Source organism: Dinoponera quadriceps, unplaced genomic scaffold (assembly GCF_001313825.1).
Source record: "Dinoponera quadriceps isolate SergipeBrazil2010 unplaced genomic scaffold, ASM131382v1 scaffold996, whole genome shotgun sequence".
NCBI lineage: Eukaryota > Metazoa > Arthropoda > Insecta > Hymenoptera > Formicidae > Dinoponera > Dinoponera quadriceps.
In genome coordinates this window covers 66,518-81,270 of record NW_014555098.1, presented here as the reverse complement: position 1 = coordinate 81,270, position 14,753 = coordinate 66,518, and the positions used below count along the sequence as shown (strand labels likewise).

Below are 14,753 nucleotides of genomic sequence, written 5' to 3'. Positions count from 1 at the left end.
AGACATTTGTATTTTGACGCTCACTTCATACCGGTACACCTGGTATAGTAATTAAATATGATTCACGTGATGCATATATTTTTTTTTAACTTCAAATATAAGCTACAAGCTGTCTCAATATACTACATGGGCTGAAAAGTCCCGGGATTTTTCAGTAGGTGGCGCCACTAGAAAATGAACATGATTTATTTCGAGACGTTCATCTGTCACTATTTTATGTGTGAAGTTTCATGACATTTTCATTCATTCGTTTACAAGCTACAGTCGTTTAAATGTCGCTACCTTCGCCTTCGTTAAAGAAACGGAAAAACAGGAATATCGCATATTGATCAAACATTGTTTTTTGATGGGAAAAACTCCTGAACATTCAATGAAATGGTTGAAGAAACGTTATCCCACATTTGTTCCTTCGAGAACAACAGTTTATCGATGGTTTAGTGAATTTAAAAATGGGTCGTACAAGCATCGAAGACGCACCTCGCTCTGGAAGACCAAAAGAGGCTACGAATGCGGAAATCGTAAAGCAAGTGCATGGAATCGTTTTGAGTGATCGTAAAGTGAAGTTGCGCGAGTTAGCTGAGGCCGTTGGTATCTCGAAAGAACGGGTGGGATACATTTTGCACGATGTTTTAGATATGAAAAAGCTATCTGCGCAATGGGTGACGCGTTTGCTGACCATCGACCAAAAACAGCAGCGCGTTGATGATTCAACGGCCGGTTTGACGTTGTTGCAGCGTAATCGAGCGGACTTTTTTCGACGTTTTGTGACGATGGATAAAACATGGATCCATTAACATACGCCTGAATCCAATAGGCAGTCTGCAGAGTGGCTGAAAAGCCACGAAAGCCGACCAAAGCGGCCGACAGACCAACGCTCGGCCGGCAAGATTTTGGCCTCTGTTTTTTAAGATGAGCATGGCATAATCTTCATCGATTACCTGCAGAAGGGAAGAACAATTACGGGAGAGTATTATGCAGCGTTATTGGACAAACTGAATGACGGAATAAAGAAATAACGGCCCCATATGGCGAAGAAAACAGTTCTGTACCATCACGATAACGCACCATCACACACGTCCTTGAAAGCGATGGCGAAATTGGACCAATTACGATTCGAATTGGTTGTTCACCCGCCGTATTCTCCAGATTTGGCCCCCAGCGACTATATTATCTGTTCCCAAACCTCACGCAATGGCTCCAGGGAAAGAAATTCACATCGAATGAGGAAGTCATCGCGGAAACCGAGGCATATTTCGAAGGCTTGGACATTTCGTACTACAGAAAGGGCATCGAAATGTTGGAAAATCGCTATACCAAGTGTATCGCACTCGAAGGCAACTATGTTAAGGAATAAATATAACTTTGTCCAAAAAACGCTTGTTTTCATTAAAAATCCCAGGACTTTTCAGCCCATGTAGTAGACATTCAGTAACTTTTATAATCCTGCTGGCTTGCAGTGCATATGTCCAGTGATACATCCACTTATATTTTCAGCTTATAGAGGGTATAGAAGTTGTCCTGAGATAACTTCTTTTTGAATCTACGAGTTTTAATTTTTTTGTTGATAAGGTTACTAGCCAGCGCATTTGGGTGAGCTGTTAGTCTGAGTTTATAAGCTTTTGTGCAGCTTATTATTTCTTCCCTGACAGTAGGAATAATTAGGTCTCGGGGCATATATTATATATCAGAGTGCGTTTGTACTTATCCTAAGCGTTTGTGTTTATCCTAAGCATTTTGGCTTGGAATCGCTGAATTATCTCTATATTGGAGTGGGAAGCCACGCCCCATAGTTAGATCCCATATGTCCAAATCGGTTTGATTATAGCCTTATATAGGAGTAATTTTTTGTCCATGTTTAACTGAGATTTACGCCCGATTATTCAGTACATCTTATGCAACTGGAGTCCAAGCTGTTTTCTTTTGTTAATGATATACTTCATCCAAGTAAGGCGTCTGTCCAAGTGTGGCCCCAAATACTTGACATCGTTAGCTTGAAGTACACTGACGTTGTTCAACGTGATAGGAGAGCATGTTTCCTGCCTTGTAATAAAGGTGACACGTATCGATTTACATTCGTTTGCTTTTATTTTCCATCTTTTAAGTCAAAGAGCTATTTCGTCAAGATAGGAGGATGCCGAAAGCATTAAATGGATTTTCGTGCGAAACCATGATCGCTGTGTCATCAGCGAATGTCCCAGTCAGGGCAACTTTGTTAGAAGGTAAGTCGGCAGTAAAAATTAAGTATAAAACTGAGCCCAGAACATTACCTTGTGGGACATCGGCTCTTATCTATTTGAAGTGTGTTTATTCATCATTTACCTTCACAAAAAAGTGGCGATACATAGGATATGACCTTAGAATGTACGAAATGATATCAGGGAAATGTGTTCTAATCTTGTATATCAACCCCTCGTGCCTCAGACTCGATCAAAGCCGTGGGATATGTCCAGAAAGGCGGCTGAAAATATTCCCCTCCTTTCAAAAATCGCGTATATTTTTGCAATTAATCTATACGAGGTCTGTTCAAAAAGTATCGCGAATTTTGAATTTCCGCGGGTTACGTATATTCGATTTTCGATTTTTTTGTGGCATTATGTTGGTACTCATGTCCCTCTCTTATGCCGACAAGTTCGGCTATTTTGAATATTCAATTTATCTTTGACAGCTGTTTTGTTTGGACGTGTTTTGGCTCATCTTCGATTTTTGCCTATTCCAAAAAATGGATCAAAGAATCTGTATCAAATTTTGTCTGAAAAACAAAATTAAGTGCGCGGACGCATTCCGAATGTTGACTGTGGCATATGGTGAAGCTACCTTGGACCGAAGCAACGTTTATCGGTGGTACAAAATGTTCTCAGAGGGTCGAGAAGATGTGAACGACGAAGAGCGTGCCGGACGCCCGAGCACGTCAACAACAGACGAAAACATTGATGAAGTGAAGAAAATAGTATTGGCCAATCGTCGAATCACCGTTAGAGAAGTTGCTGAGGACCTAAACATATCGATTGGCTCGTGCCATTCGATTTTTACTAATGATTTGGGCATGAGACGGGTTGCCGCGAAATTCGTACCAAAATTGCTCAATTTCGACCAAAAACAGCATCGCATTAACATTGCTGGGGAGCAGTTGGACTCTGTCCGCGACGACCCAAATTTGCTCCAGAGGGTCATAACTGGTGACGAATCATGGGTTTATGGTTATGACGTGCAAACCAAAGCTCAATCATCCCAGTGGAAGCTGCCGCAAGAGTCAAAACCGAAAAAAGCGCGCCAAGTTCGATCGAATGTGAAGGTTTTGCTTACAGTATTCTTCGATTGCAGGGGCGTGGTGCATCATGAGTTCTTGCCACAGGGTAGAACGGTCAATAAGGAATATAACCTGCAAGTTATGCGCAATTTGCACGAAGCAATCCGCCAGAAACGCCCAGATTTGTGGAAGAAAAAAATTGGCTTTTGCACCATGATAACGCCCCTGCTCACACATCGTTGCTTGTGCGCGAATTTTTGGCCAAAAACAACACACTAACCGCAGCCACCGTATTCCCTAGACCTGGCCCCCTGTGACTTTTTCTTGTTCCCGAAACTGAAGAGGCACATGAAAAAACGACGCTACGCTACTATTGAGGAGATAAAGACGGCATCGAAGGAGGAGCTGAACAAGATCAGAAAAAAAAATTTTTTGAAGTGCTCCGAGGATTGGAAAAGACGTTGGCACAAGTGTATAATATCTGATGGGGATTACTTTGGAGGAGACAAAATAGATATTCAGGAATAAATAAATAATTTTTGAAAAACACAAAATTCGCGATACTTTTTGAACAGACATCGTACACCGATTGTCCGATGTTTCGAGCGGAAACCAAACTCGTGATATAGAATGAGATTTCTCTTATTGATAAGAGGCTTAAGCCTATGTAAGAACAGAGTCTCGAATACTTTGGATGGAATTGGTAATAGGTCTACCAGGTGTAGAAGTATGATACCGGAATTTCCCTATAGATGGTGCTAGCCATCAGTTTAGGGACCGTAAGACCGCTTCTGCAGCGCCATTATCTCCCTCTAACAGCTGACGAAGATTTTCAACACACAACAACCCAAGTTCCATACACCGGTATATTTTTCTATAACTTTAAACATGTCGAGTTTTGTGCCTACGAACTACGATTTGCGGATAGCATTGGTTTTTTTGTTATCATTTGAAGAAAACTGCTGCAAAATCGCATCGAATGCTTGTCGAAGCTTACGGTGAACATGCTCTTGGTAAAACAGTGTTTCAAGTGGTTCAAAAAATTCAAAAGTGGTGATTTTGACGTGAGAAACGAAGAGCGTGGGAAACCACCGAGAAAGTTCGCAGACAACGAATTGCAAGCCTTATGGGATGAAGATGATACTCAAACTCAAGAAGAACTCGCGGATGAATTGAATGTGACTCAGAAAGCTGTCTCAATTCGTTTGAAAGCCATGGGAAAGATTCAGAAAGTGGGAAAATTGGTTCCGCATGATCTGAATGAAAGACAGCAAGAAAATTGAAAAACCACTGGTGAAATGTTGCTCGACAGATACAAAAGAAAGTCCACCGTATCATGACAGGTGATGAAAAATAGATATATTTTAAGAATCCTAAGCGTCATAAATCATGGGTGAATTCAGGCGAATTATCGACATCCACTGCAAGATCAAATCGTTTTGGAAAGAAGACAATGCTCTGTGTTTGGTGGGATCAGAAGGGTATAATCTATTGATATATATGAGCTGCTAAAACCTGGTGAAACCGTTAACACTGATCGCTACCAACCGTTAACACTGATCGCTACTAACAGCAAATGATCGATTTAAATCGGGCATTGCGTGAAAAACGACCGGAATATGGAAAAAGGCAACACAAAGTCATTTTGCTCCGTGATAATGCCCCATCACACACAGCAAAACCGGTCAGGGAAACGATCGAAACGTTCAGTTGAGAAATATTAACGCATGCGGCTTATTCTCTAGACTTGGCTCCGTCCGATTATTATCTATTCGCATCAATGGGACACGCTCTCGCTGAACAACGCTTCAATTTGTATGAAAATGTACGGAAATGGCTCGAAAGCTGATTCGCTTCAAAAGAAGAAATGTTTTTTTGGCGTGGCATTCATAAACTGCCGGAGAGTTGGGAAAAATGTGTAAATAGCAATGGACATTATTTTGAATAAAATATTTTTTATCATTGTCAAACAACAGACGTGTAATTTTTACAAAAAATTCCGGTTTCATACTTGTACACCTGGTATACAAATTAGAATCCTCAGGAGCCTTTCCAGGCTAAAAAATAATTCTAACTTGGGCGACTTTCCACTGCAGGTGGCACTATTTTGATTCTTAAAATCGCATTAAATAACTGAGTCAAGTACGTGAAGCCCACATCAGGTAATTCTTTGAGTATATATCCAATGACAAGGTCATATTCTAGGCCTTTTTTGGAATCTAGTTTTTTAATAACTTCCTATATCAGATTTTAAAAAATTTCTAAGCCTTAGTCAGTTAGTAGGAACAAGGGTAAGTCAAGCGTATCCTCAATGAACTTTGTCTGTTCCTCATAACAGGGATGCGGCGAGAAAACCTTGGTTAAGTGGTCGGCAAATATATTTACCTTTTATTAATCATTCTGCGTCCATCCACCATTTGCGTTGCGCAGAGGAGCAGACCCAATTCTAAATTGTTTTAGTCTTCTTGTAGCTCTCCACAAAGAGTAGTCAGTAGAGGCTGTAGTATCAATCCTGTAAAGATAAGACTGAACACTGGGTTTTTTCTCAATTTCAAGAAGCTTTTTCAGTTCCTTAATAGTGTCGTTAAGCCGAATCTTTGTGCAAGGACATCTAGTCTTTTGTCATAGTTTTTGCAACCTTCCTTTTTCAACGACCATGTCATTGACTTTTTAGAAAAGGTGATAGTGTAGTTTTTTTATTTACTTGTTGGTGTTGAGTCCCAGGCCGCTCTCTGCACAGTCATATTAATGTATTCCACTGCGCCTATAATATCTTCTTCGGTCTTTAATCTAACGTTAGCATTTAGAGTATTCCCAAGAAGTTTTCGAAAGGTATTCTAATTAGTTCTCTTGTTGTGAAGCGTATAGTTTTCTGCTTTCAAAATTATCTCGCTAGTCAAGGCCACTAAAACAGAACAGGCCACTGAATCATCTGATATAATATCTAAACAAGTTTCGCTTTTGAGGCGGTTTTTGTTGATGCCTTTTATCACGCAGAAATCAATAAGGTCAGAAATTTTACATCTATCTGACGGCCAATAGGTTGGATTATTTGAAGATATGACGTCGAGACCCAGGGTTACGACACAATTGTGAAGTTAACGGCCTTTTGTTGTTGTGATCTTAGAACTCCAGAACGTATTCTTTGCGTTGTAATGGCTGCCGGCGATAAAATGATTACCTAAAGTTTTGAAAATGCCAACAAAGAAATCCTTCTTGATGTTATGCTTGGGAGGACAGTAGATCGCCGTGATAGTTATAGATCAATCTTCCACGATAACGGATGAAGCTATTGATAACGGATGAATTTTTTCAGAGCAGAATGGACTTATTAGGCAGTGCTTGATTTTATTTTAAATGAGGTTTGCAGTGCCTACATGAGCGGTCCCATCAGGAATGCATATATTATTAGCTCATTTTATTTGCTTCTTTTCGACCGCAAATTTATTTTTTTTATGCAATTGATTACATTACATACAGAAATTAATGAGATGCGTCAGTATTACAATGCCGGTTATCGATTTTCCTATTAACGATAGAATCAACTGTAGTAGTCAATGTGATTAGGTAAGCGTTCTTTAGTAAAACTTACTGCACTGAAGAGTTTCAAGGAAAACGGACTGAACTTTCCCGCTGTCAATTTGAACGATACATTCGCTTGCATCATGACAATTGTCAAAGATACTGCTTTCTTCGGAGGTAAATCATACCATTCGCAATCGTATGCCGATTGAGTAACGCTTAAACTCTAAATAATAAGAAAATTAGCGATAATGAATGAATAGTAAAAATGAGAAAAATTGAATGATTATTTGATGCTAGTTTTTTACTGACGAAGAGACGGTTCCTTAAATTTGACCAAAAATTGCATCCAAAAAAAGAAATTTATTATTATGATAAAGATTAAATTTCGCGGCATATAGTTTGTACCTAAGAGACACGCTTACCTCAGTGAGAAGCTGTTCGCCAATATAACAATAAAAGAAGAAATGTGTTATCACGTGAATTACGTGTACAATGTAGAATATTATATCAGCTCCCACCTGGCCTTCATTTATCGTCTATAATTACAAATTATAAGTATAGCTGTAATACCATAGCATTAACATTTAAACAAATATTTCATATCCAGTTGCGAATAATCTTTAGATCAAGTGATTTATTCTATCTGACTCACTGTAACCAAACGATATCCGGTCATACAGAGCATCGATGTACTGATCATCGTTTGCACAAGCAGAGTAATATTAAAATAATCCTCGATGACAGTAGCATACCTTAAATCAAGTCAAAGTTAACGAACAATTCGCAACATCACTTTATATGTTTCAATCTCAAACTGGATCCTTATTGGTATGAAAAACATAGAGACACAGTAAATTGCAAATATTGTTGTAAGTAAATCCATCCAACGCTTGACTCTAATAACTCCCTTCCCCCCTCCCTCGTTTCGTTTTGATTGAATGTCTAAATGCCTTTTGTTTTGAATTTCTGTTGTCTGTTCTGACCAAATGAAAACTCTGGTCGAAAAATTTCTGTAGGAAATTTCTACTTGGTTAATTATTCTCAATTATACCGAGTCAACATTTTGATGCTATTTTGACACTGTTAAGGATAGTTTGCGCTTATATAGGCTTACTAATAAAAATTTATTTTGACAATACTAATATTTATTTATATTTCTTTTTTAAACTTTTAATTTTACGTATTTAATTTTAATGTTTTCTTGAACAACATATTTTGACCAAAACAGCGAAAACAGAAATTTGAGATATTGTCAGAGTCAAAATAGAAGTAAATTATATTATTATAACTGAATTTATGAACCTTTTGCTATATTAACTGCTAGCCGTATTGCAGAATTAAAAGTTTAATATAAAGCCAAAGTTTTGACCCGAGATCTTATCTACAGTCAGTTGCATAAAAGCGTGTTATTCATAATTCTATTAATAGATATTGTATGAGTAAAATTTTTGGATGTTAATGTTGGCAATACATTGGACATAAACTGCTTTGAAAGTTAAGTTTCAGTTTAGTTTAATTATTGTGTTACAACCGGATATAAACAAAATGAATGCGATGTACTCTAGTCGTTTGAAGCAGTATTTTTATATAGTCACATAAAGGAATCAAAATTATCGTTGCAACTGCTGTCCATTACATGAGAAAATCTCAGCAGTTTGTCACGAAGTGAAATGTTATAAAGAGACGAAATATGTCGACAATCTGTCTGAAAGTGGTCGGCAGCGTTCTACCTCAGAAGAAGACGATAAAGTAGTATCAAGGTTTTTAAGGAAAACCCAATTTGCACCTTACGTCAAGTTCAGGAAATATTGTCCAAAAAGAGTATAGATATATATCTGAGAACGATTAAACGTCGATTACTTGCTTTTAGTTATTGCCAGCGAAGTACAAGATTCAAACCGTTTTTCGAGCTATTGCACGTAGAAAAATATCTACAGTGGGCTAAAGCTAGTATCGATTGTGATTATTCTAATGTAATCTTTATCGACGAAGCTTCCTGTTAAACGTGGGTTCTTAGAACATATGGGTGGTCGATTCGTGCAAATTCGTTAGTTCAGCGCATTGTAAAGTATTCAATTAAAATGCACCTATAGTGATGCTTCTGTAAACAAAATTTTGGAGTTTTGTACGTGCTCATAGATAAACTCAATACAGAAGGAATGATAAAAATTTATTAATGAGGTTTATTGAAGTCTGCTAGGAAATGGTTTGGCCCCAATATCAACTTGTGGGTATTCCAAGAAAATAATAACTTCTAACATCGAAGCCGTGCCTACACGACATGTAAACATGAAAATGGCATTACTACGATGGATTGGCTTTCACAGTCTTTTGATGCTAACCCGATCGAAAATATGTGAACTGCTATGAAAATCAAGATGAGGGAAAAACGTGTCTTTACTTTAATACAATTAATGTATTAATTACGTTCGATCTGGAAGTCACTTCCCGTAACTTTGGCGAGAACCTCGTAGAAAGCATGCCTCGACGTTGCCAAGCCATAATTGACAATGGAGGAGACTGGACGATGTATTAGGTAAATGCATTGAAGCGTATATAATAAATTTCAAGGTCATATATGTATTTTTAAAAATCTTTTCTTTTCTAGGAGAAATAGCTAACACGCGCTTGCACCACTGACTGTAAGTTTTCACGCAAACGAACATTTAGACAAATATTTTCGGTAGTAATAAGAGAGATATCGTTCCTGGTTGTCAAGTTCTCGTCTGGTTCCCGTTCATTTATACGAATTGAGATTTTCTGCGGCTAAAACTGTGCAGCAAAAAAAATTACGGAGCAAACCTGTAAAGTTCTTTGTGCCTATTCACGATAAAACCCAGTCTTTCTTGGAACTTAGCAAAGTTGTCAGGCCGGGTTGCATTCACCAAGCTGTTCAAATTTATCTTCAGCACCGCCAATTGACCGCACAGGTGCAGTGTCAGTACTGCCACAAACGAGTCGAAGCACGAGTAACAAATAGTTGTGATAATCGCGCCCATAGTCTCGCCGAACCACGTAAGCTCGAAATTGGGACTTTTCTTGTAGTTGTATGGGAAGAAGCTTGGGAACGGCAAACTATAGAGTTCTTCAAATTGCATATTGTTCCAAATCGACATCAATGTAAAAGCGGTTAACAAGAGATACGTGACTGTCGAGCCCAAAATAGATATTAAGTGACTTCTCTTGGCGTTTCGCATCATCGCCTGCCTTTCTGCTTCCGGTATTGGTCGCGTCCAGTCGTTCAATATTTGGCCAACCAATAACGTCAAAGCTTGGAAAAAATCTCTATTTGATACACACTTTTATTTGCTGCTTACAACATAACGCGTCTTAATAAAATATTAATGAAATTTATGTAATATCGTAATTAATTTTAAACGATAAAAAAAGTTGTGTAAAATGTAATACATTTCACACGTCCTAAATAGTCCACATCAATTTTTAATAAGTGTTAATTTAATATAAAGTAAATATGTTGTAAATTACCATTAATATTAAGTAAAAAATGAACACAAAATTAATATCTATAATATATTAATTAACATTGAAGTATAAAATATATTATTTTAACACTTATGTGTTACGAATATCGGCTCAAGAAAAATATTAAAATAACATAAACACAATATGTTAAATTAACACACAAATATGTTAAAAATTTAACACAAATATTTTAACAAAAATTGATTTTAACATAAGTACAAAATGCTTTTTACTGTACTCCTATAAAAGGGTTATATATTATATATCATATTTATAAACATTTAACACGGATTTCTCGATTTATCTTTGTATTATATAAACTATTATTTTTCTAACAGTATTGCAATGGGCCTAGTCAGCTACTTTAAAAGGATTTCATAANTTATACACATTGATCTTACATAAATGTTAATGTGATATCAATGCGAATACAATGAATGTATCCTACTTTATTTTATCATATTTAAATGAAAATCTTATAAAGATATATACAAAATTTTCTGCCAAATTTTCCGTATCTTTTCAGAAATTGATTACAAAGTTATATAAAAATAGTTCTTTAAAACATTTTTGATTGGAGCCTTGATATATTTGGTATATACAAACAGCAGGATTTCTGTATCAGTTAAATGTTTACGTTTCAATTTTCAAATATTTATTGTTTTCATCACACATTGAGCAATCATGTATTGAGTAATACTCAAATTCAATCTTGTACCTATTTTCACCGTACAAAAACATTTATAATTTTTTATAACCAATATGATATAAATTTTTCAAAAGAAAGTCCGTATTTTTACGTCAAAGTTTTTACATATGGCGTCCCTTTAACGGATTCATTGTAACACTGATTTCCAATGATTATTTCAATGCTCAACTCAAGTTTGAATCAGCAAACTGCTAAATGAATGCAACTTGCGACACATACGAGGGTTGCTACTTATATTTCTGGCCTAATAATGAAAATACAAATATTTATGATCGAAATTGGTTTTATTATTTTTCAAAATATTCACCATGATGATCAATACACTTTTGCATGTGTTCGAACCAATTTTCGAAACACTTTTTCCACTCCGATTGAGGTAACTGCAAAACATGCGTTTTGAATGCATCAACCGCTTCTTCGGGTGTCGAAAATCGTTGACCACGTGATTTATTTTTGATAAGCGAGAAAAAAAAAGTCATTTGGTGCCAAATCAGGGCTGTACGGCGGATGACACATCAATTCNTTGCTACTTATATTTCTGGCCTAATAATGAAAAAATCAAATATTTATGATCGAAATTGGTTTTATTGTTTTTCAAAATATTCTTCATGATGATCAATACACTTTTGCATGCGTTTGAACCAATTTTCGAAGCACTTTTTCCACTCCGATTGAGGTAACTGCAAAACATGCGTTTTGAATGCATCAACCGCTTCTTCGGGTGTCGAAAATCGTTGACCACGTGATTTATTTTTGATAAGCGAGAAAAAAAAAGTCATTTGGTGCCAAATCAGGGCTGTACGGCGGATGACACATCAATTCGATGTTTTGGCCGGCTAAAAATTCCTTTTTTGACCCGATGTGTGAGGGTTCGCATTGTCATGATGAAGAATGATTCGCCTCTTCTTCTGCTTTTCTCGAATTTCTCCGATGACTTCTGGCAAACAAATGGTCGTGTACCATTCAGAATTGACCGTCCTACGGTGCTCTAACGCCACTGTCGCCACGTGACCGGTAATGCCGAAGAAACAGGCAACCATTTGCTTCGATGTGCTTCTTCTGCGTACAACTTTTGTTGGATTTGACTAGTCTTGGAAGACCCATACAGTCGATTGCTGTTTTGTTTCGGACTCATATGCATAGATCTATGATTCGTCACCTGTGTAGATGTTATACACAGCCTTTGATACACATTGAATGTATTTTTTTAACATTTCCATGCACCAATCAACACGAGTCTTCTTTTGAGTGTTTGTCAGATTATGCGGGATCCAACGCGAACAAATTTTTTTTACTGACAAATTTTCATGCAATATCTTATTAATGCTTGTCATAATAATGCCCAAAGATTCCTCAATTTCACGATATGTCACATGACGATCCTTCTTTATCAGTTCACACACAGTATCGATATTTTCTGGCACAACAACCGATTTTGGACGACCTTCAGGGAATTCGTCCTGGAGCGAACGTCGGCCACGATTGAATTCGTTTTACCAGTTTTTTACAGTGCTGTAGGATGGTGCTTTCTCGATGTATAAAGAATTAAGTTCATCGATGCACTCTTGTTTTGATAATCCACGTCGAAAATTATGAAAAATAATCGCACGAAAATGTTCACGAGTTAATTCCATTTTTTGCCCAACATAAATTTTTCAATTCACTGTAAACAATACAAACCGCGCTCAAATAACAATGTGTTCTTATGTTCTTATGTTCAACAAGGTCAAGTTTCCAATGACAACGTCAGATGGCGCCTGGCAACATTTACTGCTACCAAGGTCAGAAATATAAATAGCTACCTTCGTATATATGTTCGCTGGCTCATTGATCTTGTTGGTTCTGTATCAGTTATATATTTAATTTGTTATATACTGTGGGTTGTTTTGTATATGTAAAATAACGAGATGCGGTAATATTATAGCGCTGGTCAAATGCGTCTAAATACCTTTTCTATGGTATCGCAAGAATAGCTGTTTTATGAACGCTAAGAAACATGGCACATTGATTGACAAATTTTGAATTATTTGGGACAAATTTGTGGACATGATGAATAAGTGCGCATTTATCGGCAGGCATACGAATAGCAGCACAATGATCAACGTTGACCAAAATATCAAGTTCGAGATATATCGTTTTGCTCGTGAAGTCTTGATCGGTTCAGGCCAGACACCCAGAAACCACATATTGTATTTGCTCCAACCCATCGCAAAATGCATCGAATCCATTTCCGGCAAGTAATAGCTCAAGATTATATCAGGCGATTTGTAATCTTATCTTCGCGCTGGCTACCAATAATCACTTCATCATTGAACGTATATCAATGTACGTTTTACTTCTTCTTTCTATTAGTTATATATGATGTTAATAGCAAGAACAGAACAAAAATAACAGGAGAAGCAATGAGACGAAATTATAGACATAACAACGTTTAAATGCAATTCAGAAACGATAAATATCGCGAAAATAAACTTCGCCGACTGTGTTTGATAAAAAACAACAAACATATAACCCAAAGCCTTTTTTCGACACTGCTGTAACCTCGTTGTTTCTACAACTGACCATTTTCTGTGAAATCACCTCAATGGGTTGCTCATTACGCATGCTCGTTGTCAATACAGAAGAGTACTGAGATTGCCTACAGGAAAGTTTTCATCGTCGATTCAGACCGACGGAATAATTTAGACATACATATAGGCAAGGACGTGTCTTCTGTTTCTCCAGATATATCATCTAGAACACTTGCGCCCTTTGAAGGATTAAAGTTCTGAATTGCGGAAACTGTTTTGTGTTATTTTCACTTGTACTTATTGCAATAACGTAGAGTTGACTCGTATACGAAAAAATGTCAATACGTTTCCTCGCGAATATACGTGAGAGAGAGAGAGAGAGAGAGAGAGAGAGAGAGAGAGAGAGAGAGAGAGAGAAGGAAATTTAATGATATAAAATTGTTCAACTATAACTGTTACATGAATATTATTATCGTAATTACGACAGATATTATCTGAGGTCAGGAATCATACTTTACTATCGGTTACGGTTAGTAATACCGAGAGGTAACCGATTAAAGTTTTCACGATCTGAAATGCGATAATAAAATACGATAATAAAATTCGATGCGAAATACAAAAAGGCGAAATGCAATACAAGATGTTATGTGTGCATAACATGCGCTCATTCGCGATATCCTTCACGTGTGGATATTGGATGTTGAATCAAAAAATAAAAAACTATTTTGAAAATTGATTGAATCTTACATAAAAATGCTTCGTGACCTTTTACTGATTTCAATCGAAAAAATCATTTTTAAAATGAAATTTTTAATTTTCGGTACAGAAAGAAGATATCGAATTGTTAAACGAATTTGTTCAATATTTATATCATGCACGTTTTCAATTTCAGTCGTGGTAATTAAATGGAGTAATGTAGTGATTATAACTTATTTTGAATAACGTTTCGATTAACATAATGAGTATTTATCTTACTAAACATTTGCAAAGAGAATACACCGAACTTGCCCGCAGTCAAATAAAGCGGCGCTGTCGATCTGCGCATGATAAACAAAAGGTTTCTCTCATCTTTTCCTGGTACGTTAAACCAGTTGGATTCATATGCTGTGAATCCCATCTCGATACTCTTAATAACTAAATATAATTATTGAGTTAATTGTAAATTCGTTTGACATATTTCCTTTTTCAATTAATAGGATGGGTATAAATCGGTTACATTCTATGATAAATATATGCAAATATTGCTGAAACGTTGGTGAAATATCGTATACAACAGCTT

The 14,753-nt window shown here is 36.7% G+C and overlaps 1 protein-coding gene across 1 annotated transcript; it reads right to left on the bottom strand.

Moving 5' to 3' along the window:
* Positions 1-6,186: 6,186 nt before the first annotated feature.
* On the bottom strand, positions 6,187-13,183 carry LOC106742990 (odorant receptor 13a-like). The gene is made up of 6 exons (XM_014616409.1): positions 12,913-13,183; positions 9,575-10,043; positions 7,425-7,524; positions 7,195-7,308; positions 6,840-6,995; positions 6,187-6,428 (listed from the first exon to the last, which is right to left on the bottom strand). The coding sequence occupies exons 1-6, from the start codon at positions 13,181-13,183 to the stop codon at positions 6,327-6,329; spliced, it is 1,212 nt and encodes a 403-aa protein (XP_014471895.1). The 3' UTR covers positions 6,187-6,326.
* Between the last annotated feature and the right edge of the window lie 1,570 nt (positions 13,184-14,753).

What these genes read in the sequence shown, in the direction of transcription:
- LOC106742990 (XM_014616409.1), bottom strand. Translation starts at nt 13,183, where the DNA reads ATGCATTTTGCGATGGGTTGGAGCAAATACAATATGTGGTTTCTGGGT. An exon ending in CTTGCGATACCATAGAAAAG is followed by an intron (nt 10,044 to 12,912) that starts GTATTTAGACGC and finishes ATTTTTTCCAAG; the next exon opens with CTTTGACGTTATTGGTTGGC. An exon ending in CCGGATATCGTTTGGTTACA is followed by an intron (nt 7,309 to 7,424) that starts GTGAGTCAGATA and finishes TTGTAATTATAG; the next exon opens with ACGATAAATGAAGGCCAGGT.